The 23,840-nt window shown below is 35.7% G+C and overlaps 1 protein-coding gene across 1 annotated transcript; it reads right to left on the reverse strand.

Moving 5' to 3' along the window:
• Positions 1–709: 709 nt before the first annotated feature.
• Positions 710–15,560, reverse strand: LOC148942323 (uncharacterized). The gene is made up of 3 exons (XM_089102838.1): positions 15,409–15,560; positions 11,600–11,764; positions 710–1,928 (listed from the first exon to the last, which is right to left on the reverse strand). The coding sequence occupies exons 1-3, from the start codon at positions 15,476–15,478 to the stop codon at positions 958–960; spliced, it is 1,206 nt and encodes a 401-aa protein (XP_088958964.1). The 5' UTR covers positions 15,479–15,560; the 3' UTR covers positions 710–957.
• Between the last annotated feature and the right edge of the window lie 8,280 nt (positions 15,561–23,840).

Below are 23,840 nucleotides of genomic sequence, written 5' to 3' on the forward strand. Positions count from 1 at the left end.
AAGACTAGGTCAATAAAAACGAACAGAAATTAATTTAAAAAACTTTTTCCACGAAACAAGTTTTGCAAAGAAAAGTATAGCTCCATTTAGCCAAAAAATGAGCAAAAACAAAGTAAAAGCTTCCAAGTGTAAGACTACCTCAAATCACAATCAATTAATAAATGAAACTCAAAAGAAACAGAAATTATGATAAATTGCCGAGTTAAACTCAAAACAAGAAAAAATTAACATAAGTAGGACTGGTAACCCCAGAGCCTTCTCAATACCAAAACAGAATTTAAGCTTTACTGGAAACAAAATAAGTTAAAATTATTAAAACTTTAAGGAATAAATATCAGTATATGTCAATTAAACTGAAAATATATGGTCATTTGTTTTTTATTGCTGTTTTTTTTGTCAGTAAAGTGCAAATTGTGTCCTGGTCTTGAGAGAACATAAGGGGTTATCAGCCCTACTCATGATAATTTTTTTGAGTTTCATTTTGAAGAGTTTCTCAGCTGTATAAACTATTTGGAGCTAATTCAAAAATCTTGATGTGGACAAGCATTTCTTACATACATCATATTTGTTTCAATCAAGCAAATATGTATCGCTAATTATCACAGGATGATGATTAAACTGCTAAAAAACTGCTAAAGAAACTAAAGACATGAAAAAAAAAGACATGAATTTGCTAAAAAAAAAATCCATGAAAAAACATTTAAAAAAACTAATTCGATGTATTACTAAGTGGTTGTGAGAATAATAGCCTCAAATCAATGAGGATAGAACTAGTGTTACAACAATTTTGATAGACTCCTGTATGCACTTTTTGATACCTGTGCAAATTGCTAAAATCACAAAAAAATTTCTACACTCATCACATATGAAAGGTTTTTCAACTGTATGCCGTATTTAAGGTGCATTCAAACTGTACGCTTGCGAAAAACACTTCAAACATACATAACATTTATTTGGCTACTCATCCGTATGCACTCTTTGGTGCCTGTTCAAACTGCCCAGTTGAGAAAAGTTAATTTTACATAAATCGCATTTAAACGGCTTCTCACCCGTATGAATTCTTTGATGTGTGTTCAAACTTGCAGGTTGTGAAAAGGTCTTGTCACATACATCGCATTTAAACGGTTTCTCACCCGTATGAATTCTTTGATGGGATTTCAAATTTGCAGAGTCAGAAAAGGTTTTGTCACATACATCGCATTTAAACGGTTTCTCACCCGTATGAATTCTTTGATGGGTTTTCAAATTTACAGGTTTAGAAAAGGTCTTGTCACATACATCGCATTTAAACGGTTTCTCACCCGTATGCATTCTTTTATGTGGTTTCAAATGCTCAGGTCGAGAAAAGGTCTTGTCACATACATCGCATTTAAACGGTTTCTCACCTGTATGCACTCTTTGGTGCAAGTTCAAATATGAATAATGAGAAAAGGTCTTATCACATACATCACACTTAAACGGTTTCTCACCAGTATGCATTCTTTGATGTGTGTTCAAAGTACCAGCGCGAGAAAAGGTCTTGTCACATACATCACACTTAAATTGTTTTTCACCCGTATGCACTCTTTTATGGGTGTTCAAATTTCCTGCAAGAGAAAAGGTCTTGTGACAATCATCGCATTTAAACGGTTTCTCCCCTGTATGCACTCTTTGGTGCTCGTTCAAACGCTGCTTTCGAGGAAATATCTTGTCACATACCTCACATTTATATGTTTTTTTCTCTTTATGAGTTCTTTGAGATCTTTCCGATTTTGTATACTTCTTACTTTGCAAGCACCTTTTCAAACCAGTTTTCTGATTTTCTAAGCCTTTTCTTTCAGATTCCGATGCACATGCATTTGAAAAACCACTTGTTGACGGATTCTTTGAAACAACTAGTGACGTATTTCCCTGTAAGTATATTCCAGACATGTTTTGTGAAAAGTGACCTAAAATTTAAAATTTCATAGATTTCAAAGAAATCACAAAAAATAAATAAATAAAACGAATAATAAAAACTTAAAAAACCAAAAACACATCTTTCAATATGTTTTTAAAAGACTACGTAGTAAAAAAAAAGAATAAAACAAAATATAAAAAATCAATAAGCTTAAAAAAAAAATAAATAAACCTTTCAATATGTTTTAAAAGTCTAAAAAAAAGGTATATGTTTTGATATGTCTTAACAACTAATTTGTCCTAACAACTAATATGTCTAACACAAATACTTATATTAGCATTTAAAATTAGTTATTCTAATGCAATGAAAGAGCGAAAATGAAACCTTAAGTGATCAAAAAGTATACCGTGGTGTAAATTAACCCATAAGTGAAGGAGAGGAAATATTACAACAAATATTAGGAATTATTGTAACTAAAATAGGAAGAGCTAAAAGAATACACATCATATGTTGAAGCAAAATCTTTGGGATAGCCACAAAGCTTTGGATTAAAAAAAAAATGACGAAAGTCACGTTTTCCACAGGTCTTACACATATCAAATCCAATAGCAATAAGGAGAAGTCAACAAGGGGCAATAAGGGTAACTCAACAGCAACTGGGTGGTGTGAAATTGAATAAAGGATTATTGGCCAAATTTGTGAGAAAGAACATTTATTTCTACCCATATTTGTCATTTTTTGTTTATATTTGTACCTAAGTGCCATTTTAAGTGGCTTCCCTTGGTGTGTCACTTTACTTACTTATATCTTAAAGTTACAGAATGTTTATTTTCTATTCCCAAGGGACTTAATAAAAACAACTGATGTTTGTAAACAAAGCCAAGCTAAATCGATGTCCTTCTTCTTCTTCTTCAGAATCTGCAGCCATCAATAGACATAGTTGCCAAATGCTAAATATTAAAACGCCACCGATTACGTTTGCTTGTCCGTTTGTGCGTATTTTTGGTGATAGTTTGTGCAGATGGGAACAATATTAAAGAAACAAGAGGCCGAGTTGGTACCAGCGGAGTTTTAATCCTTAAACTGCAGGGAATAGGTGATTTGAGTATTGCACTTCCCACATTCTGTCTACCTCAAAGGCAATAAGAATTTTCAAATTAGAAAACATATTGGCTGAGTAAACATATTTTGAAAACATATTGGCACATTTTGGCCTTCACACTAATTGTATATATTCTTTCTTGCTTGTAGGCTAGACTAAAAGTTGGTACTGGTTCATTTAAAGACCAAGACGCCCCCCCCCCTTGGATCCGTAAATCGACGCTAGTACACAGCCAAATAAACCCCTGCTGACTGACGAATAAACCCCTACTTCTCAAAAATAACTGATGGCACCATAAGAGCCGGACGGTCAGCCTACCAACACAAAAGAGAACAAGTACTATGACTGATCCCCACGAGAGTTATCGTACGCAAGGTACTGCGCCTTGTCAGTACAAGTGAAGAAGGTACAAAAACAAGACAAATTACTGATAATCAAATCTCCCCGACTACAGGAACAGCTGAGACTTGCCAGTCTTCGGCAAAACCCAGGACTGAGCTTCCGAAAAAGGATCAATCAGTCATTGTACTCGACTCTCCAACTGAGACTCAGAAAAAGGCAGAAAAAAATTACTTTTATTTTAAAAACGGACACTGTAGATGGGGCAACGGGTGCAGGAATTCCCATTCAGCAGCAGTACGGTCGATATGTGAATATCACTGCAGCTTAGGTGGTTGTGAAGGTGCCAAATCAGACAAACGCGCAAAACTTTATCTCCGAAATGCAAGAAGTTTGCAACAGGCCGCTGCAACAGGGGATATCGTTGCAATTACTACCACCTACCGTCACCAGTTAAACAAACAGCCAAAGCTAACGTGGATACCACAGGACCAAAAAACTCTACAAATCCTCTGAAACATCACCCACCGCAACAACTTCAACGGGAATGTTTTCGAACTCGCACTTTCTATAGGAATGGCTCCTCAGCCACAGACAACGTCCGCCACCAACAAACAGAGATAAACGATGAAGCAATGAACCAGAATCAACCAGCAGTCAACAGAAAACAAATGGAAGACGCAGCTATTGTACAATAAACACAAAAATCAACCATCACTATCCAAACCCCTTCCGTCAGGAACCGACAAACTCCAACTCTCGATACTACAAGAACACTTACCGGCAGATACCGGGCAAACTTACCATGCCTCCGGTCACCATCCTCGAGACGATGGTGTAATTTCTAAAAAGGAAGGTCTAGCAAACTGGAATCCAGAAACTGACCTAAAAAATAAAATAAATACGCCCACCAAAAAAAACATTTTTGACGCAGAATCACTCAAGGTCATGGGCGAGGTAAATGCAATGATTCCCCTCAAACCTGGAAGAAAGAAACATATTTTCAGTTCTTTCCCTAACATGGCGCTCATCAACTCCCAGTCCCTAGGAAATAAGACTCAGGAGCTCAAACACTTCGTACGCCGTGACAAAATCGACATCGAAGCATTTACTAAAACATGGGTGCCCTCTGCAGATTTCGTATAAATCGACGGGTACAACTTCCATCTGCTACCACGGTGTGACGCTGGCGGAATTCCAGTCCATCATGGAGGATGCGTCCGTTTTTCTGTGCAAACTTTCCATTAAATCTCAGATTCTGCAAATATCAGTTCAGAGTAACAGATTTTCAGAAGTCTAGTGGCTAGGGGCTAGGTGTCTTTGGGTGCGTTGTCTACGGAGTCGTTTATTAACCCTTAAATGGACCGTTCCGTAAAGAGTTACTCTCTTACTGACAAAACTGCACGGACCGGATTCGCTACAAATACCCGTGCGCTGCGATAATCATCGCCGGAGATTTTAATGACATAAATTCATCGTGGGTGTATGAGCCGCTATCCCTGAAACAGATGTCAACTTTCCCACCAGAAAAGAGAAGACTCTCGATCGTATCTTCACTAACTGAGCCGATTACTTTCGTGAGCCCGAAACTCAGCACCCACTTGAAAGAGGAGACCATCTAATTATTCGCCTGGTGCCAAATGGCTACAAGCCGAAAAATGGATATTAGATTAGAAAATACCGTTCCATCACCAAAGAGGGCGTCACGAATTACAGATAATGCCTTTCCTTGACGAACTGGACTGGGTTCCTGAGACTCGTGGGAGCTAACGAGATGACTGAATTTCTTCTGGACTACCTTTTCGAAGGATTTCAACAGTGCTTTCCTGAAAAACAGAAAAAGGTTAAAGCCCTGGATGAAGCACGGGATCAGACAAATAATAAACGAGCGTGGCCAACTGTTTGACAAAGGGTACTAGAATGAGGCAAGGAAGTTGCGGAATGTAGTTGTGAACAAATCTCGAGCCGCCCACCGACAGTACGGAGCCAAAGTAGTTGAACAACTTTCGACGACAGATCCCAAGAAATTCCACACTACAGTCAAGAAACTACTCGGTCGTAAATCTCGGAACTCCGAAGTTCTTGATCAAGAGGGGAGATCCTTGTCAACAGACGAAATAAACTCCTACTTCGCCGAAATCTGCTCTAAACATCGACCTCTTCAGAAACCATCCGAATTCGACAGAACACTGAATGGAAATCTCGATAATCACTCCCCTAGAAGTCAAGAAAAAGATTCGCAAGATGGACCAGAATGAGGCATCATGTCCCTTCGAAGTCCCCACCAAAATCATTGCCCAGTGTTCGAAGGAACTGTCTGTACCACTTGCTGTAGTTTTCAATCAGAGCCTTGTTGAGGGAACCTTCCCCCAGCAATTTAAGGAGGCGTAGATCATCCCTATCCCAAAGATGCCGAACCCGAGACAAGTTAAAGACCTGCGGCCTATCTCGAAGACTCCAAACTTCTCAAAAATCTTCGAAAATTTTCTATTTGACTGGTTCTATAACGACATAAAGAAATCGCTTGATTCACGGCAATTTGGATTCCGCCCCAATAACAGCACTTTAAACTACCTTGTCATCGTGATGGAAGAAATCCTGAGCCACCTTGAAAATCCTGGCTCTTACGTCGATGTTCTTATTGGGGACATGGTCAAGGCGTTCGACCTCTTAGACCATTATATCGTCGTTTCTGAAACAGCTGAAATGAAAGCTCGACAATTTCTTGTTAGACAGATACCCAGTTTTCTGAGCGACAGGATGCAATGCGTTGAACTTAAAAATAAGCAGACAACAAAGACGTCAAAGTTCCTCGGATTTCTTCGTAGCATCCTGCCAGAGTTTCAGTTAGCTCCTGAAAATCAGCGCCCCAACCGGGGGTCAAACTGGAGAAAAGAAAAATTTAAGCTCCCCCAGCTAATTGTAGTGTGCGATATGATCGTTCTTTTGTGCCATACTTTTGTAAACATTATAATAACATGTCACAGTGATTAACGTCTTTTTTTCTGACATGCCAGACCTAGTCTTTTGGATATTTTGGCGTAATAATAAACTTGATTGATTGATTAATAGGAATAAATCCTTTAAAGGCCGGACTGTATGGTTACCGAAAATTATCTATGCAGAAGAGATCTTACTGTACAAAAAATGGCGGTTATCTTTTGACGAATGCAAACAGGTTTAGAAGGCGGTCCTTAACTGGAGAAAGCAAAATTTGAATAGCAGGGTTTCAAGTTATCACCTGATTTTAGAAGACAAAATGACAAAAAAAAGGTAAAAAGCAGACACATAGGAAGAACTTTGTTTCACTCTCAGCAATAGCCTTTATGATCACGTTGAGGAAGAAAAAAAAAACAATTAAAGAGAAAACGCGAGGGCAATTGATAGGACACTGACAAGAAAGAATACGCTTATTTAGGGTAAATTATTTGACAATTTATAGATTATACAGCGTGTATGATTGGCGAAACAGGATTAGTCATTGGGAAAGGGAAAAATGATCTAACCTGGTTGTGTCACAAAAGAGTAAGGGTCTAAATGTGCAATTTCTGTGGATGCTGAGGGGTATTTCGAACTAAATCGAAAACCACTATGTGTACCCTGAGGAGGAGTAAAATTTGAAAAATACAGAGTGTTGAGGAGGGGGAACCACCTTAATATACGGAATAATTTCTGTTCGTTTCAAGTTTTAATGTTGCTCCTTACTTCCAGTTGAAAAAAACTTGTTTTTAAAATTTAATTTCTGATCATTTTTTAAATAATCCCATGAAATCTGGCACAACCTCCACGGAAAAATACCCTCTTCACGGATATATTATCTAGACAATTCAATCCCGGGGAAAATTTACCCGGGCAATTACCCTTAACAACTGTTAAGGGTAATTACCCTTAACAACGCGTAAAATTGAGACAGAAAAGAGAAAGCAAGAAATAAAAAAAAACAATTTTTATAGGAGTTCTGGAAAATTCCCCTAGTGTATAATTTTCTGTGAATAAGTTCACCCCCTCGAACCTTATCTCCCCATAAAGTTCCCCCCGTGAAAAAAAACCTAGCAGATAATTCGTATTCCCACCCTAAAATGTATGTATGCTTTCCAACAACAAAAACTTTGCGTAAACAATGGACAACTTTTATAACTTAAAGACCCTTTCCCTGGGGCGGGGGAGGGGGGGGGGGTGGTCAGGTTATATCTAAAACCAAAGTTACTGGGCCTTTCAATTATGCTGATTAAAAGGGATATCTCAAAAATTTTATAGTAAGATTTCGGGGGAAAAGGGGTGGGACGGGGCCTAGATGCCCTCCAATCATTTGGTCACTTAAAAAGGCTACTAGAACTTTTAACTTCCGTTTGAATGAGACCTCTCATTATAATTATAAACTCATGTGACCAGAGACAACTTTTCCGTCTATCATAAGCAGCGGAATCGCGCTGCCTAAGTAAAGAATGATGTTGGCACAATGTATTATTTTTTTCTTTAGACCAGCGCACTTTGCATGGAAAAAATTGTCGTAGAAACTTCGAAAAGGGTTCATTCGATTGGAAATTGGAATGGCTTGTGCCCGTTTTAATAGTCGAAAGTGATTGGGAGGCAACTAACACAACGTCCACGCCCAGAATTTCCGGAAACACATCCACCCAAAAGTTTGAAATAGCCATTTTGTTCAACGTAGGTGATTTCCAGATAAAAATTATATTTTTGAGGAGGACACTCCCCCAAAGCACTGCAGGCAAGGATGTAAGTTATGCCCTGGGGGCAAAAAAGGTTTTTTATAGAAAGCGTTGTCGTAGAAACTTCAAAAAATCCTCATTCGATTGGAAATTCAAAGAGCTAGTGCCCTTGTTAATGGTCAAAAGTAATTTGAGGGCAACTAACCCCCCTCTCACGCCCACCGTTTCCCCAAACACATCAAAATTTTGATATAGCCAATTTGTTCACCGTAGTTGAAAATACTGGCAATTAGGTCTTTGTGGATGACAATCCCCCCCCCCACAGACCTCCGGGTCATGGTGGCACGTTATGCCTTGGGGCACAAAAGGTTTTATTGAAAGCTGTGTAGTAGAAACTTGCAAAGGGGCTCAATATATTGGAAATGCAAAGAGATAGTGCCCCTGTTAATATTCGGAAGAGATTGAAGGATAACTAACCCCCCTCTCATGCCCACCTTTATCCCAACTACATCCAATCAAAATTTTTAGATAGCCATTTTGTTCAGGGTACTTAAAAGTCTTAGAAATTAAGTCTTTGAGGATGATAACCCTCTCAGAGCCCCTCAAGGCAAGAGTTGTAAGTTATGCCCTGGGAAAATATAATGTTTTAATAGATAGTGATGTTGTGGAAACTTAAAAAAGGGCTCATTCGATTGGAAATTAGAAGGGCTTGTGCCCTTTTCAACAGTCGAAAGTGATTGGAGGATAACTAAAACCCCTCTTACACCTATCATTTCCCCAAACACAACATATCTAAATATTGAGATAGCCATATTGTTTGACGTAGTTAAAAACTCCAAAAATTATGTTTTTGAGGATGACACTCCCCCTTCAGCCCTTAGGGCAAGAGTTTTAAGTTATGCCCTGGGGGAACATAAGTTTTTTTTTTCATAGAAAGCGTTGTCGTAGAAAATTCAAAAAGGAATCATTTGATTAGAAATTAAAACGGCTAGAGCCCCTTTTAATAGTCGAAAGTGACTGGAGGGCCAGTAACCCCCCTCTCACGCCCACCCTTTCCCCAAAAACATCCACTCAAAATTTTGTGAAAACCATTTTGTTCAACGTTGTTGAAAGATCCGTAAATTATTTATTTGAGGATGACAACCCCCCCCCCCGCAGCCCTTAAGGCAAGGGTTGTAAGTTATGCCCTGGGGGCATATAAGGTTTTTATTGAAAGCGTTGTCGTAGAAACTTCAAAAGGGCTCATTGGATTGGAAATTCGAAGAGCTAGTGCCTTTTTTATTGTTTGAAAGTGACTGGAGAGCAACTAACGCCCCTCTCACGCCCATCATTTCTCCAAAAATATCCAATCAAATTTTGAGATAGCCGTTTTGTTTAACGTAATTGAAAGTTCTGTAAATTAGGTCTTTGAGGAAGACAAAACCCTCACAGCCCTCAGGGCAAGGGTTATAAATTATGCCCTTGGGGCATATAAGGTGTTTCGAGCAAGCATTGTCGTAGAAACTCAAAAAGAGCTCATTCGATTGGAAATTGAAATGGCTAGTGCTCTTTTTAATAGTCGAAAGTGATTGGAAGGCTTGATATTTTTATAGTAAAGATTGATGTGAGTACAATGTATTATTTTTGTTTTGTGTAGACTAGGGCACTTCGTATCGAAGGAGTTGTTGTAGGAACTTCGAAAAGGGCTCATTCGATTGAAAATAGAAAGGACTAATACCCTTTTTAAGAGTCAAAAGTAATTGGAGGGCCACTAGTCCCACGCCCACCCTCCCATTTGCTCATTATGTTAACAAACTAAATGTTGCCTTAAGATTAAATAAAAATGCACTGTATTAATGCAACATCCCAATAAGGCATTTCAGCATTATCCCAAGAACGACTGAGGGTATTATGTTCAAACTTTTGGGGCTACTTCTGCCGTTCAAATTTAACCAAATCAAAATATTGTAAGTGTATCAAACCTATCAAAGAAAGTAAACAGATTTGTTTTGTGAATGGCATCAAGTTTTCTATTTCAGGTCAAAAATGAAACTAAATTAAATACAACTATTTACGTCCAGATTTTTAAAAGGGCGTATGTTGTTAAAAATTTTTCTCCAGCATGCATATAGCATACTCCATTTTCTCTAGCATACGAAACTATAAAGTCTTAAAAAAAACAAAAAGATTTAAAGTATTACTTTTTTTTTCCTGAAAAGATAAACAAACATAGTTTTACAGAAGTCCATCTTCAAGAATTGGGAAAGAATTAAAATTTTAGCATAAACAGCGAGGTGTTGAAGAGGAGGCACCCCCTTTCCTATAAATAAGTTTCTGTTCGTTTTCAGTTTTAATGTTGCTCCTTACTTCCCATTGAAATAACATGTTTTATTTTATGTTTAATTTCTGATAGTTTTTTTTAAATAATACCAAGAAATCTAGCCTCACCTCCATGGAAAAATGCCCTACCCACAAATATATCCTCTAGACAATTCAATCCTGGTGAAAATTTACCCAGGCAATTACCCTTAACAACTCCACGCGTAAAATTGATACGGACAAGAGAAAGCAAGAAAAAAAAAAAAAATATGTATAGGAATTCGGGCAAATTTCCCCAGTGTATAATTTTCTATGACAAAATCGCCCCCTGGAACCTTTCCTCCCCGTTGAAAGTTTCCCTATGGAAAAACCCTCAGCAGAAAATTTGTCACCCTAAAATGCATGCATGCTTCCCAACAATACATACTATGCGTAAACAATGGGCAATTTTTATAACTTAAAGACCTTTCCCATAGGGCTATGAGGGGGGGGGGTCATGTTATATCCAAGGCATATTTATTAGGCCTTTCAACTATGGTAAATAAAATGGCTATCTGAAATTTTTTTCGGACGATTTTGGGGGAAAAGGGGCGAGGAGGAGACCTAGTTGCCCTACAATCTTTCTGGTCACTTAAAAAGGGCACAGGAACTTTTAATTTCAATTTGTATGAGCCTTTTCACAATATTATAGGACCACTGGGTCGACACAATTACCCCTGGGAAAAAAACAAACAACTAAAAAAACAAATAAACACGCATCCATGATCTTTCTTCAGGCAAAAATAAAAAATTCCTCATTTATGCAGATAGAAGCTGGAAAACTCAATGTTAAGGTTCTCTGATATGCTGAATCTGATGGTGTGATTTTCATTAAGATTCTATGACCTTTAGGGGATTTTTCACGCTTTTTTTCAAAAATCAGGAAAATTTTCTCAGTCTCGTAACCTTTGATGCGTAAGACTAAACTTAATGAAACTTATATATTTGAAATCAGCATAAAAAATCCGATCCTTTTGCTGTATCTATTGGTATCAAAATTCCGTTTTTAAAGATTCGGCTACTATTGAGGCGGGCTGATTCTTACTTACAGTTCGTTACCACGAATTGTTAGATAATAAAACCTACCAAACCATTTTAAAGTGAAAATTTTAAAATGTTCATGAAAGACCACAAACGGTTTGGCAAATACCTGCCCATTGGAATAAGAAAAAAAAGCTCCATCTTAAGATTAAGCCCCTTTGTCCTATTATTGTCCAATAGAAATATTATTCAATACATTTCAGTCAACAAAACAGAATGTTTCTGATGTACCTCCGTTGATAGAACATTTGGATTCCTGGGTGTCATATTCAAATTTACATGGTCCTGAAATGCCAGGCAAATTGAGCAAAGGAACATCTTCACATTTTGGTGACAAAGTAAGGTTCGGAAAATGAAAGGGGTTCTCGCTGTGACCTGGTAAAGCATCTTCAACTTCTAAAACAAAAGTTAGATTAAACGGACATAGAAAAATTAAACATTAAAGCTTACTAAGCAAATCTAACAATTTTTTTCTCTTTAGTTACGTGTAAAAAATGTAAATATACAGACATTATATGTACACATAAAATCAGATATATGTGCAGGTTTGTTCACAAATCTTTTTTAAAAATCTACTTTTCATAAAGGAAAAGAAAACCAGAAACATTCAACGAAATTCACAAACATAGAACGAATTAAAACTTTAAATTCATAACATAGAACGAGTTGCTGGATTAAATTGACCAAAAATCACATAACAAAAACTCCGGGGATAACATATCCCCCCCCTCAGAACCGAGGGCCAAGTTTGTAAGTTATGCACCTAGGGCATATAAGGTTTTTATGGAAGGGATGGTAGCACAAACTTCAGAGGAGGAACATTCGAATGTAAATTGGAATTTCTAGTTCCTTTTTTGAGAGTCAAAAGTAACCTGATTGCAACTAGCCCCCTCCCCTCCCACAACAGACCGTCTTTTCCCCAAATACATCCGATCAAATTTTTGAGATGTCCATTTTATCCAAAATAGATTTAAGAAGAAAAGACTAGAGAAAAGGATAGAGAAAAGACAAATAGACTAAATAGACAATACATAGTAGAAACTCCGGGGTTTACACAGCCCCCCAGAACCCGGGGGCATATAAGGTTTTTATGGAAGGAATGATCGTATAACTTCGTTGGGGGCTCATTCTATTGGAAATTAAAAATACTAGTACCCTTTTTAAGAATCAATAGAAACCAGAGGTTAACTAACCCTCCTGCCTTATTTACCTCAAATCCACCCGATCGAATTTTTTAGATAGCTATTTTGTTAAAATGAGTCAGAAGATCAACTAACAAATACCCCAGGGTCAAAACCCCCAGATCTCTGGGGCAAGTTTCGTATGATGTCCAGGGGGCATAAGGTTCTTATGTGAGAGCTTTGAAAATATTTCAAAGATCAGATAAGCCAAATTATGGGGTTCCACCCCTGCTTCTTTTCTTTTCACATAAATGACCCACTTTATTTTCTGTAATTATATTGTACTATGAGATAATTTTTAATCCTAAGTTGAATTCTGGATGCTAAGCTAGATTCTTTCGCAATAAGTAAGCCTAGAAGTAAATTCTATTTTGGTCTTCCTGGTCTTAGCCATTGACAGAAAAAGTAAAGAAAAAGTAAAATGGATTTTGAATGTGGATTGAGAGGATTGGCTAGGGCCAAGCGAAGGTTCACCCCTATGCAAAGTTTGTGTACAGAACAAATATTATTTTTGAGCTAGTCTACATTGAGACCCCGGTTGGGGAAGTCTATTCTTTTTGTTATATGTGTCTGACCTTCGGAAGATTACAAGTAAGCTATTTTCTACAACTGTATAGACTCTTTTTCCAGGAACCCAGACAGGGTCGGAACAGAGTTACAAGATACCGTCATTATTATATTGACAGGGCGGTTCGTTACCTCCAAGGAGATAGTTAGAGATTTTTTTAGTGGTGACCCGGGTCGGGTACACCCTTGACCTTAGAATTTAGCCATTTGATCACTCGATTACGTTATCATACCCTGGGGCAGGGTATACTGTAAATTGGGTACTAATACACCCTATATTTACAGAAACATTGTGGTAAGCACGGGCATCCCATATTTGGCACCGCTAGGGGCGTTCCCTCCAGTAAGTGGTGTAACACCATTTTTGCAGCAATAAGTGGTGACACCCGTACCTTACTACAAGAATATCAAACCTCTACCCCCACTAAAAAAACGATATTTTATTCCAAAACACAAGGGAGCTGACCCCTGGCCTTCTCTGCACGGCCCGACCCCCTCCCCCAAAAAAACTTGTTAACGATATTTTATTCCAAAAAAATGGCAATTCACCATTTGCCCTCCATGGCCTGACTCCCCCACCCCCCAGAAAAAGACTTATTAACAATATTCCATTCCAAAACTTATAGGATCTGACGCCTGGTCCTCCATGGCCTGATACCCCATCCTCCCCCCAAAAACTATCAATGATAAATCTTGAAAAATGACCCCTGGTCCTCCCTCCCTCTGGTCAATTTATTCAAGTCTATAGAATAAAAAAAAAACAATATAATTAAAGTTTGACAGAGAGAGAGAGAGAGAGAAATAATTTATTAACAAAAATAACGCTTACATAATCTTTCAACAATAATCAGGGAAACTCATTGGGTTGTATATGATGGTTGTTTCCATCCTTACAATCTACTAATATATATTCACACTCCACTTATAGATCTAATCGCAAAAAAATAATAATAAAAAAAAAACTAAAAACTTTGACAACTTCCCAGAAGGTAGCAGTTTCAACCCACTCTAAAACTAGTTAAAATTATCTGCCCCCTTTATACACTCCGGGAGAGAATTCCACAGCTGTGTTCCTACAAAAAGCAGAAATAAAGATCCTCGTTGAGTACTCCGAGCCTCAGACACTATCCCAGAAGAATATTGAGTTTCACAACAATGTTAAAACGAGTTAGACTTAAAAATATCCCAGCAATCCGCCAAGTAAAGATTAAAACATTGATAAACAAAAACAGTTACTTGATAATCTCTTAACTTATAAACGTTTAGAATTTTCATTTTAGTGAAGCAGCTCAAAGTGCTATTTTCAAATCTTACATATTCTCCTAAGGCACGAACAACTTTATTTTGTAAAATTTGGACTCTTTTAAAACTTGACGCAAAAGAACTAGTCCACAGCAAACAACCATAAGAAAGATACGGATTGATAAGAGAATGATTGAGGCTCATTAGAATTCTTGGTGGAAGCTCATTCCTTAGCCTTCTTATAAGGCCCAATCCTCTTGCCACTTTTGCTGCTATTGCTTCATAGTGTTGTTTCAAACTCCATTTGCAATCATGATAAATCCTAAATATTTAACACTATAAGCTGGATTTAAGAATACACCATTCAGACAAATTTTATCTTTTAAAATAATGGGAGAGCCAATTCTACAAAGTCATGAAATTCGTCTTAAAAACATAAACAGATAGACAGCTAAATCTCATATGACTTGCCAGTTCATTTAGGGCCTAATTAGCCTTTTCAATAAAATATTTTTTGCAAGATGATGTTACTGTAAACACAGTGTCATCAAAACTTAACATCAAAACTTAAAACAATACCAATCAGTAGGAGTTTTCTACATTAGTTCCCATAACATATTATACAAAATATAGTCTCCCAAATTTTAGCAGCTGAATTCAACTAATCTTGTTTATCTCTTACATGTATTATGATTAGATGTTCACATCTGAACCCCCATAACTACCCATCCTTTGATAGAAATATTTCGTTCATCATATCAGCACAGAGAGGATTGACAGAAAATTCCTCAACTGGATGATTTAATTGTCTCACCAAACTTAAAAATTAAAGCTAATAAATTGAATTTAAATGTGTTTTACATCACAAATAAGTCACTTTATCACCCCCTCAGCTCTTAATCGTTAGATTCAAGTACATATGCAGTTATTTTTTTTTTTTTTTTGTTAAGATCCCTTAATTAGCAAGAAGGAAAAAAAAAGAAATAATTATTTTCTAGAACAAGGTAGCTTTTATTTTATTCCGACACAAAAATTAACTGTACAACTTACCGTTTTTAATGAAAGAATCCTCAGAAACTGTGATGGGATCGGCCATTTTCAGAATTTGCGGCAAGTCCATGAAAGATTTTGGAACGGAGTTAATGCAAACTATGAGAAGTAGAATACTATCATCGAAACTTGGATACAAAACAGATTTTAGCCATGAGATTCCTAAAATACAAAATATATTAGGATTGATGACTAATAATGACTTTTAATCCCTCCAGAGCATGTTTTATCTTAATGCAGTTGAAAGAAAAGGCTAAACTCCTTCAGCAGTTAAAGAGATTACAAATTCGATTATTATTAAAATTTGATTTCTTTTTTTTAAGGGTGGAAAAATTCAAAAAATGTCTTTTTGATTTAACTAAATTTAAATTGTAGTTGAGGATTTTAAGGTATAGTTAAATTTAGCGGTAAAGAGCCAAATAAAGCTGTCACCTTATTTTGTTAGGTGTGTTCTGTTAGTAAATTTTCCAATCTGAAAACTTGGAAAATTTGGTTTAATTCCTGAAAAAAAAGCTTTATTCAAGGTTTTAATGCTTTAAACACTACAAAGTGTAGGTATATTATGTACATATGTACATATACTATGTACATATCCTCATGTTTTTCAAAGAGGGCAAATCTATGTGTTTTTACTTTTAGGACTTGAAGAATGTGAAAATAGATCTAAAATGAGATCAAAACAGATATTATGTAATAGCATTCTATTCATCAATTAAAAATTTAATCAAAAATTAAGTAATTACCTTCTAAAGGAATTTAAAATTAAAATCTGAAGTGAATCTCAAGCAACTTACAAAATATTTATAGAAAAAAAGTCTTTTGTCTTTAACATGAAGAAAGAAAACGATCCAAAATTGGGTTTTTAATGGCCAAACGAAAATACTGAAGAAACACACAACACGAATATTTCGAGAAAACAGCCACCTCTCTTCTTTAGCTCGAACAAAATAAAATAATCAATGAAAATGCTGAAGAAAAAAAACAAAAAAAAATCGTGAAAAAAAAACAATGAAAAAAAATAATAAAAGATAGGCTAAATAAAATTCAATAAAAGCCAAAAATTATAAGAATTAAACCAATATAAAATATATAATTTTTGGGTTTTATTGAATTTTAATTACCTTTTACGCAGTTAATGCAAACTATGAGAAGTAAAATACTATCATTGGAACTTGGATACAACACAGATTTTAGTCAGGAGAGTCCTAAAATACAAAATATATAAGAATTGATGACTAATAATTATTAGGATAATTAAAAAATATATTAGGATGATGAAATAAGAATTAAACCAATATAAAATATATAATTTCTGGCTTTTATTCAATTTTATTTATCTTTTTTTTCATTGGTTTTGTTGACTTTTCACGCTTTTTTTTTTTTTTTTTTTTTTTTTAAAGATTATGCATACCCCAGAAAATTCAGAAGGATCCACAAGAACCTTCAACTGTGCCTCAATCGCATTCGTCTTCTACTATCACGCTATGCTCATGAATAAATAAATACTTTACATTGCCACTGAAAATAGACACCAAAACCGCGCCGAAATAAAATTCAGCGGCGGTGGACACAATTATGCCACCACCGAAAAATTTTCGGCGACGCGCCGTCAATTTGTCGGCGTTTATTCTATTTTTCTAAATTTTTCGGCTACTTTTAAAAAGTTGTGAAAACTAAATTGGTATCATTTTTTTATCAAAATTCAGTCTACGATTCATTTTTAGCTTCATTACCATGACCGAACCTCGGACAAAATAAGTACGAGATATCAATCCTAACTTTTCACATACATTCTTTTAACCCATTAATTAAAAAAACTTTAGATAAAATAAGTTTTTCAAAGAAAATTAAAGGTCATTTTAAACTTAAGCTCAGGAGATATGAATTCCTGTTAAAATTCAAACTCAAAACGACCAGAAATCACTATTAAAGAATAAATGAAACCCAAAACGAGCAGAAATTAAATAAACAATCATAGCAAAAAACATACAACAAGTAATAATATAAATGAATAAATAGATCTTTAAAGTGAATAATGCTTAGATTGAACATGAAAATCAAGCTTAAAACGAAAAAAAATAGTTTACAATTGAAGTATAAATGAAACTTAAAACAAACAGAAATTAAGTAAACAATCAATGCGAACAAACATACAATATATATTAATGTAAATGAATAAATAAATCTTAAAACGAGTGAAACTTAAATTGAATATGCAAATCAAGTTTGAATCGAATAAAAATAACTACGAACAAGAGTTTGGGTATCGCCTCACTGCAGAAGGCTAAAACCTACTGCGTCGTTCGCGCCTTATTGGAAACTATATGAGTCTTGAACAGTCTTGGAAAGTATAAACAAAATCAAATTGAATATTAGATATATAACGATATTACTTGTTGAAAGATCCGTTAGTTCAAGATTTTTTTTTTAACTGTTATTTTTATTTTCATTTTCAATGCTTCTTCTTTCTTCTTCTATTTAACAGCAGGCGGGCTTTTCAGTAACACTATTTAGCCCTTTTCCTTTTGCTTCACTCTGTGGGCTACAGAGCTACTGGCTTGATTGCCTCATATTTATTAGATATATTCAGATATCTTTCAGCAGATCTTTCGACTCTAGGAGTTCAAATATAAGATGATAGATGTCGATTTCTATACTCTGTGTGCAGGTATAGTTGGCTAGGCTCTTGGCTGATAGTGGGATTTTGTGGTGTTTGAGGTATTTTAACAGTTTAGACAGCAAGGTATGTTGTGCAGACGTCAGCATATTACATTCAAATAGGCAATGGTCAATTGTTTCATTATTCATATTACAATGCCTGCAAAGAGGGGACAGGGGAATTGAACCACTTGAATTAGAAAGCTTATATGAGAATGCAAGGAAATTTAGTCCATTTGTTCCAGAACGAATTCTATGATAAATTTTAGAAAGGTACTTATTGGGAAAGGGGGAAAGGATAGGATTAATTTTATTAAAATTAATATCAGATAGCCTCCATCGGTAAATATCTCTAATTGGGATTGGTCTCCCACTTGGCTGGTCAATATTTATAGCATTTTTTGCTATTTCATAAACCTGATGATTACCACTTATGCCAGAGTGGCTAGGAATATACTTAAAATAAGTTTTTATGCCACTTGAAGCAAGATTATCAATAATACTGAGACAATGATAAGTGTCAATGTCCAACTTATATTGAGGAGCTGAGGCCAGCAACTCAAGGCTTGATAAAGAGTCAGAATAAATGATAATATTATTCGAATTTTCAATCAAAGATTGGTTTTGCTTAAGGTGTTCTAATGCCATGATTATGTCATTTAACTCAGCAGACATTATAGATAAATTATTAAACAATCTCTCTCCCATTTCTATTTTCATGTTAGAAAGGAAAAAACCACTTTCAACCTTCTCATTAATTTTTGACCAATCAAAAAATATTTGGAAGTGATTTTTATATGTAATTTTATTAAGTTATTCAAATTTTTTCTGAACAAAAGCAATGGGGGTTAAATCTTAATTCCATTTTGAAAATTCAGTATTTATTATGGGAAATGACCAATTCCATGGAGGGGATTGGGGGAAAGTAGGTACAATAGACTTTGCTGGTACAGGGAACTTCTTTTGAATATTGGCATACTCATCTGCAATACCTCTATACATGGCTGGATTTCTTAACCAATTATGTAATGTGTGTGAGCTATTTGATTCAATTTTTGTAAGATGTTTTATCAAGAGAAAGCTACGTCTCTCCCTTATTGTTGTTAATCCACTCTCCATAAGCAGAAACTTGGTGCTTGTGGGTTTCCTAAGACCAAATATGAGGCGTATTATATCATTTTGTGTTGTTTCAATTTTTTACATCTGGGTCTTTGCACATGCACCATAGACAATGAGCCCATAGTCAATATGGGGTCTTATATGTGATTTATAAAACTGGAGTAAGGTTTTCTCCTTACAACCCCAGGGTGTGGAAAGAAGTCTTTTTAGTATATTTGCTTTTCTATAACATTTTTTTATTGTGTTTGAAATGTGGAGGTGGAAGTTAAGTTTTTGGTCAAGCATGAGACCTAGGTAATTAATATTATCATCTTCTGGAATAGTTGTTTCATTTAGAGTTAGTTTTGCATTAACATGGTTTCGCTTCCTGTGAAATTGGATTATTTTTGACTTGGTGGGTGCAATGGGTAAATCTGAATGTTGAGAGAATTTTTCAAACTGGAAAAGTGACTTTTGCAGATTTGACTGTGCTATCTGAAAGGTGTTGCCAGATGACCATAGCTCCAGATCATCAGCATATTGTAGATTCGTGTGGGGTAGGTTCATGTCCCAGAGATATAGGGCAAATAGGAGGCAACTGAGGACTGCTCCCTGAGGTAGGCCTTTGGATATTGTCTTTTGGGATGAAGAGGCTGAACCAACATAAACAAAGAAACTTCGCACTTCTATGAATGATTTAATAAAAGATACGAGCTTGGGAGGTAATCCAAGGTTTGCAAGTTTATTTAAAAGGATTCGGTGGTTCACATTGTCATATGCACCTTCAAAATCAAGGAAAGCTGCCACTAGGATATTATTTTTTGAGAAAGATTCATTTATTGCATTTGTTAGCAAAATGAAAGCATCTGTTGAGGAGTGGTATTTCCTGAATCCAGTTTGAGTGTGTGGGATCATGTTATTTTTCTCAACAAACCAGAGGAGTCTGTGATAAATCATTTTCTCCATTATTTTCCCCATCACAGGTGTAATCATTATGGGCCTATAAGACTCAGGGTTATCTTTTGGTTTATTTTTCTTTAGGATTGGTAGGAGGGACGAACATTTCCATATATTGGGGAACCTAGAGGATGCCCAAGCGTGATTATAACAATTTAGCAGTTCTTGTTTGTATGAAGGTGTGAGATTCTTTATCCATGTAGGGTGTATATTTTCATTACAGCTGCTAGTTTTGGACCTGATATGATGTATTGCATTATTCAATTCCTGGATTGAAAATGGATTAGTTATGTACTCGGATCCTGGGCGTGGTTGGTAACTAGGGTTCATAGGAATTGTGGACAGATTGCTTTGATTGTTTGATGTTAGCTTATTAACAAAAAGAGTTGCAAATAGGTTAGCCTTTTCAATATCATTGTCATAATGGGTATTTTTATGTATAAGTTCATACAGGAGTGGGTTGGGAGAAGTCTTTTTCCCAAATATGTGGCTTATTACTTAACGTATAATTGGCTCATGCGTCTCTCTGGAGATATTATTTGCAAAATTATTCCTGTATTTTCATTTAGCATCTATTATAGTCCTTTTTAGATTAGATTCTGCTTGTAATTTTTTTAAATATGTAGTAGGTGTTGGTTTTTTTATGAATTCTGTCCTAGCTGCCTTTTTTATCTTCCATTTATTTAGGCACTCATTTGTCCACCATGCTTTAGGAATTTGTTTAGGGAATGTTTTCTTAGGTGTTGTCCTGGGGATAGCATGATTAGCTTTATTTATTAGTAAAGATGTCAAGGCTTCAGCATGTGTGTCAACTGTTGTGTTAGAAATGCATGAACTTTGGGTGAAACTTGTAATTTCATCATTTAGCTTATTTTGGAAAATAGACCAATTTGCTTTAGTGTTGATATATTTGGAAGTATGAGAAGAAGTTTCAGCAGGTTCATTTAGGGAGCAAACTATAGCAAAGTGGTCTGTACACAGACTATCAATTTTATTTATGTAAATTTTGTTCAAAAAATTTAAAGACACAATTTGTAGGTCAATTGTGGAGAATTTGGCACTTTTGGGGTTAAAATATGTAATTAGGTTTGGAGGGGTAGCAACAGCTAATTCATTATTATTTGAAATCATATGCTCAATAAATTTACCAGCTTTATTTGCTGGTTTATTCCCCCACAAAAGGCTGTGGGCATTGAAATCACCACAAATAATGATGTTTTTTAACATATTAGAATTATTTATATAATTAAAGAAATCCTTGGCATCTGAAGTTTGGCCATTAGGGTTATAAAAGCTTATTATGTAGGTTTTTAAATTATTCAGCCAAACACTTATACCAATTACATCAACATCATTTTCAAAATCTGGAAAATTGATGCCACAAAATTTTATATTATTATTAACTAATAAAGCTACACCACCTCCTTTTCTCTCTGAAGATCTATCCTTTCTCAGGATAGTGTATCCCAGAGACTTAATTTGTTGATTTTGGGTTAAATGAGTTTCCTGGAGGCAAGCAATATTAATGGAATTATTATTCATAAATGATATTAGTTCATTTAGCTTATTTTCTGTGAGTGATCTTACATTCCATTGGAGTATTGATAAATGTTGTGTTGTTGATTTATTCTTCATATGACTGTGTATCAATGTTCAGCTTTGTCAAAAGTAAAGCAAGATCTTTTTTTGCTTGAATGAGCATATCATCTGGAATGTAAATTTTTGCCAATTCTGCAATAATTTTTGTTTTCTGTAGTTGATGTATGTTCATGTCCTGAACTGCATTACAGTTTAGAATGAATAAGCATATATTTGGGGATTGCATTTTTGGTAGTGCAGCCTGTTTGTTGGTTAATGGATTGATTCCTGGTAGTGTTTCTGGTTTGTTTTTTCTTGGGAGGGAGGGCCAGGCTGGCCTCATCTCACCGGACAAGGAGGCTTGTTGGCTTGGTGATTGCTTCTGATAGGGATTTGAGCTAGGGGGCTTAGAAGATGGTGTTTTATATGGGGTGCTTGAGGCAGTGGGGGCGTTGGACTGGGGGGTTTTGGTTGGTTTCATTACAGGCTTTATTTGGTATTGTTGGGCAGCATTTGCTTCCATTGCTGCAAAGGGGTATGGGATTGCCTTCTCTGTTGATATTTGGAGTGTTAGAGCTCTTTTCTTGTATGCAGGGCATAATGATTTATTTGTAGATTCATGTGGGCCTTTGCAATTGATGCATGTAGGCTGAGTGTTGTTGCAAGTTGTCAGCTCTTTAGGATGGAAAGATTTACAATTACTACACTCTTGGAGAATTTCATTGCATTTGTTTGTTGTGTGTCCCAGTTTGAAACACTTCTGACACTGAATAGGCTTAGGTTTGTATTCCTTGTGTGGTTTGATTTGCCCAAATGGGAATAATTTTTCTGGGACATCAATTTTATCCTTCAGTGTGAATAAGAAGGATCTACTAGTTTTTAGGCCAGTAGAGTTAGGTTTTCCAAGTTGGGTAACATCCTCAACTGGGATTGTGTTTCCGGCCCTATCTGAAAGGCCTTCTTTTAACTCCTGAGTAGATATCTCTGGGGGAACATTATAAACTACTATTTTTGTTGGTGATTGTTTTGTGTTCCAATTAGATGCAATAATTGGGGTATTCAGAAGGGATTTAAGGTTAATTATTGTATCTGCTGATTTCTGATTTTCTACAGCTATTAGCAGAGATCCATTACTGTTAATGTTAAGAGAGAACATTGATTTTAGCAATTTAAAAATTGCAACTCTTATTGCAGAGATCATTTTTATTTCAAAGGGGGTAGTGGGAGTCATTTTAAGGTAAATTCCTAAGTTTTTGGAGGGATTATCTTGGTCAGGGAGAGGAGACATTCTTTCAGGTTGGGCGATTTTTTTCCTTTTTTGGGAACCTCGAGAGAGGACCTCTTGGAACCCATTATCATCATTTATAGTTACATTATCCCCCCCACTTATCATTTTCCTATTCTCCGAATTGGAGCTATCATTTAAAATTTGAGAATTTGTGCTTGACCAGCCAAGATGGGTATCTTTCACTATGGCACATTCACTGGAATTTGATTTGGGATCTGGGGGGACATTTTTTTTGGAGGACTTCTAAACATTGCCTATTGGAAAAAGCTTTAAACAGAGAAAAAACAAAACTAAGGCAAGAAGGGAAAATGGAATGATATCAAACCGTCTGCACTATACTATGGGGAGGAGAACACCACAGTATAGCCCTGAGGATGAGTTGAGCAGGATTGGTTTGGTATAACTGCTGATTAGAAGCGATAATAATTCACAAGAAAATTTGTAATACAAGAGTAATTCGTTTTCAGTGAAGCGCCAATGACGCAGAAGGCTTTAGGTTTTTGCAGTTAAATAAGGGGGCAGTATCCAAAATTTGTTTGTAGTGAAACTATATTTGTCTTAATCAATCTTGGAAAGAACTAATAAATTAAACTGAATATTTGATGGATAATGATATTAATTGCTGAAAGCTCATCAGTTCAAAATTTTACTGCAATTTTAATATCTATTTTCAATATTAAGTACAAAAGAAAACATTTGTAATATAATTCGTTTTCAGTAAAGCGCCAATGAAGCAGTAGGTTTTAGGCTTCTGCAGTGAGGCGATACCCAAACTCTTGTTTGTAGTTATTTTTATTCGATTCAAACTTGATTTGCATATTCAATTTAAGTTTCACTCATTTTAAGATTTATT

Source organism: Artemia sp. Qi Xiang Cuo, chromosome 17, assembly GCF_049724085.1.
Source record: "Artemia sp. Qi Xiang Cuo chromosome 17, ASM4972408v1, whole genome shotgun sequence".
Lineage (NCBI taxonomy): Eukaryota > Metazoa > Arthropoda > Branchiopoda > Anostraca > Artemiidae > Artemia > Artemia sp. Qi Xiang Cuo.

What these genes read in the sequence shown, in the direction of transcription:
- LOC148942323 (XM_089102838.1), bottom strand. Translation starts at nt 15,478, where the DNA reads ATGGACTTGCCGCAAATTCTGAAAATGGCCGATCCCATCACAGTTTCT. An exon ending in GGATTCTTTCATTAAAAACG is followed by an intron (nt 11,765 to 15,408) that starts GTAAGTTGTACA and finishes CTTTTGTTTTAG; the next exon opens with AAGTTGAAGATGCTTTACCA. An exon ending in CAAATGTTCTATCAACGGAG is followed by an intron (nt 1,929 to 11,599) that starts GTACATCAGAAA and finishes TTTAAATTTTAG; the next exon opens with GTCACTTTTCACAAAACATG.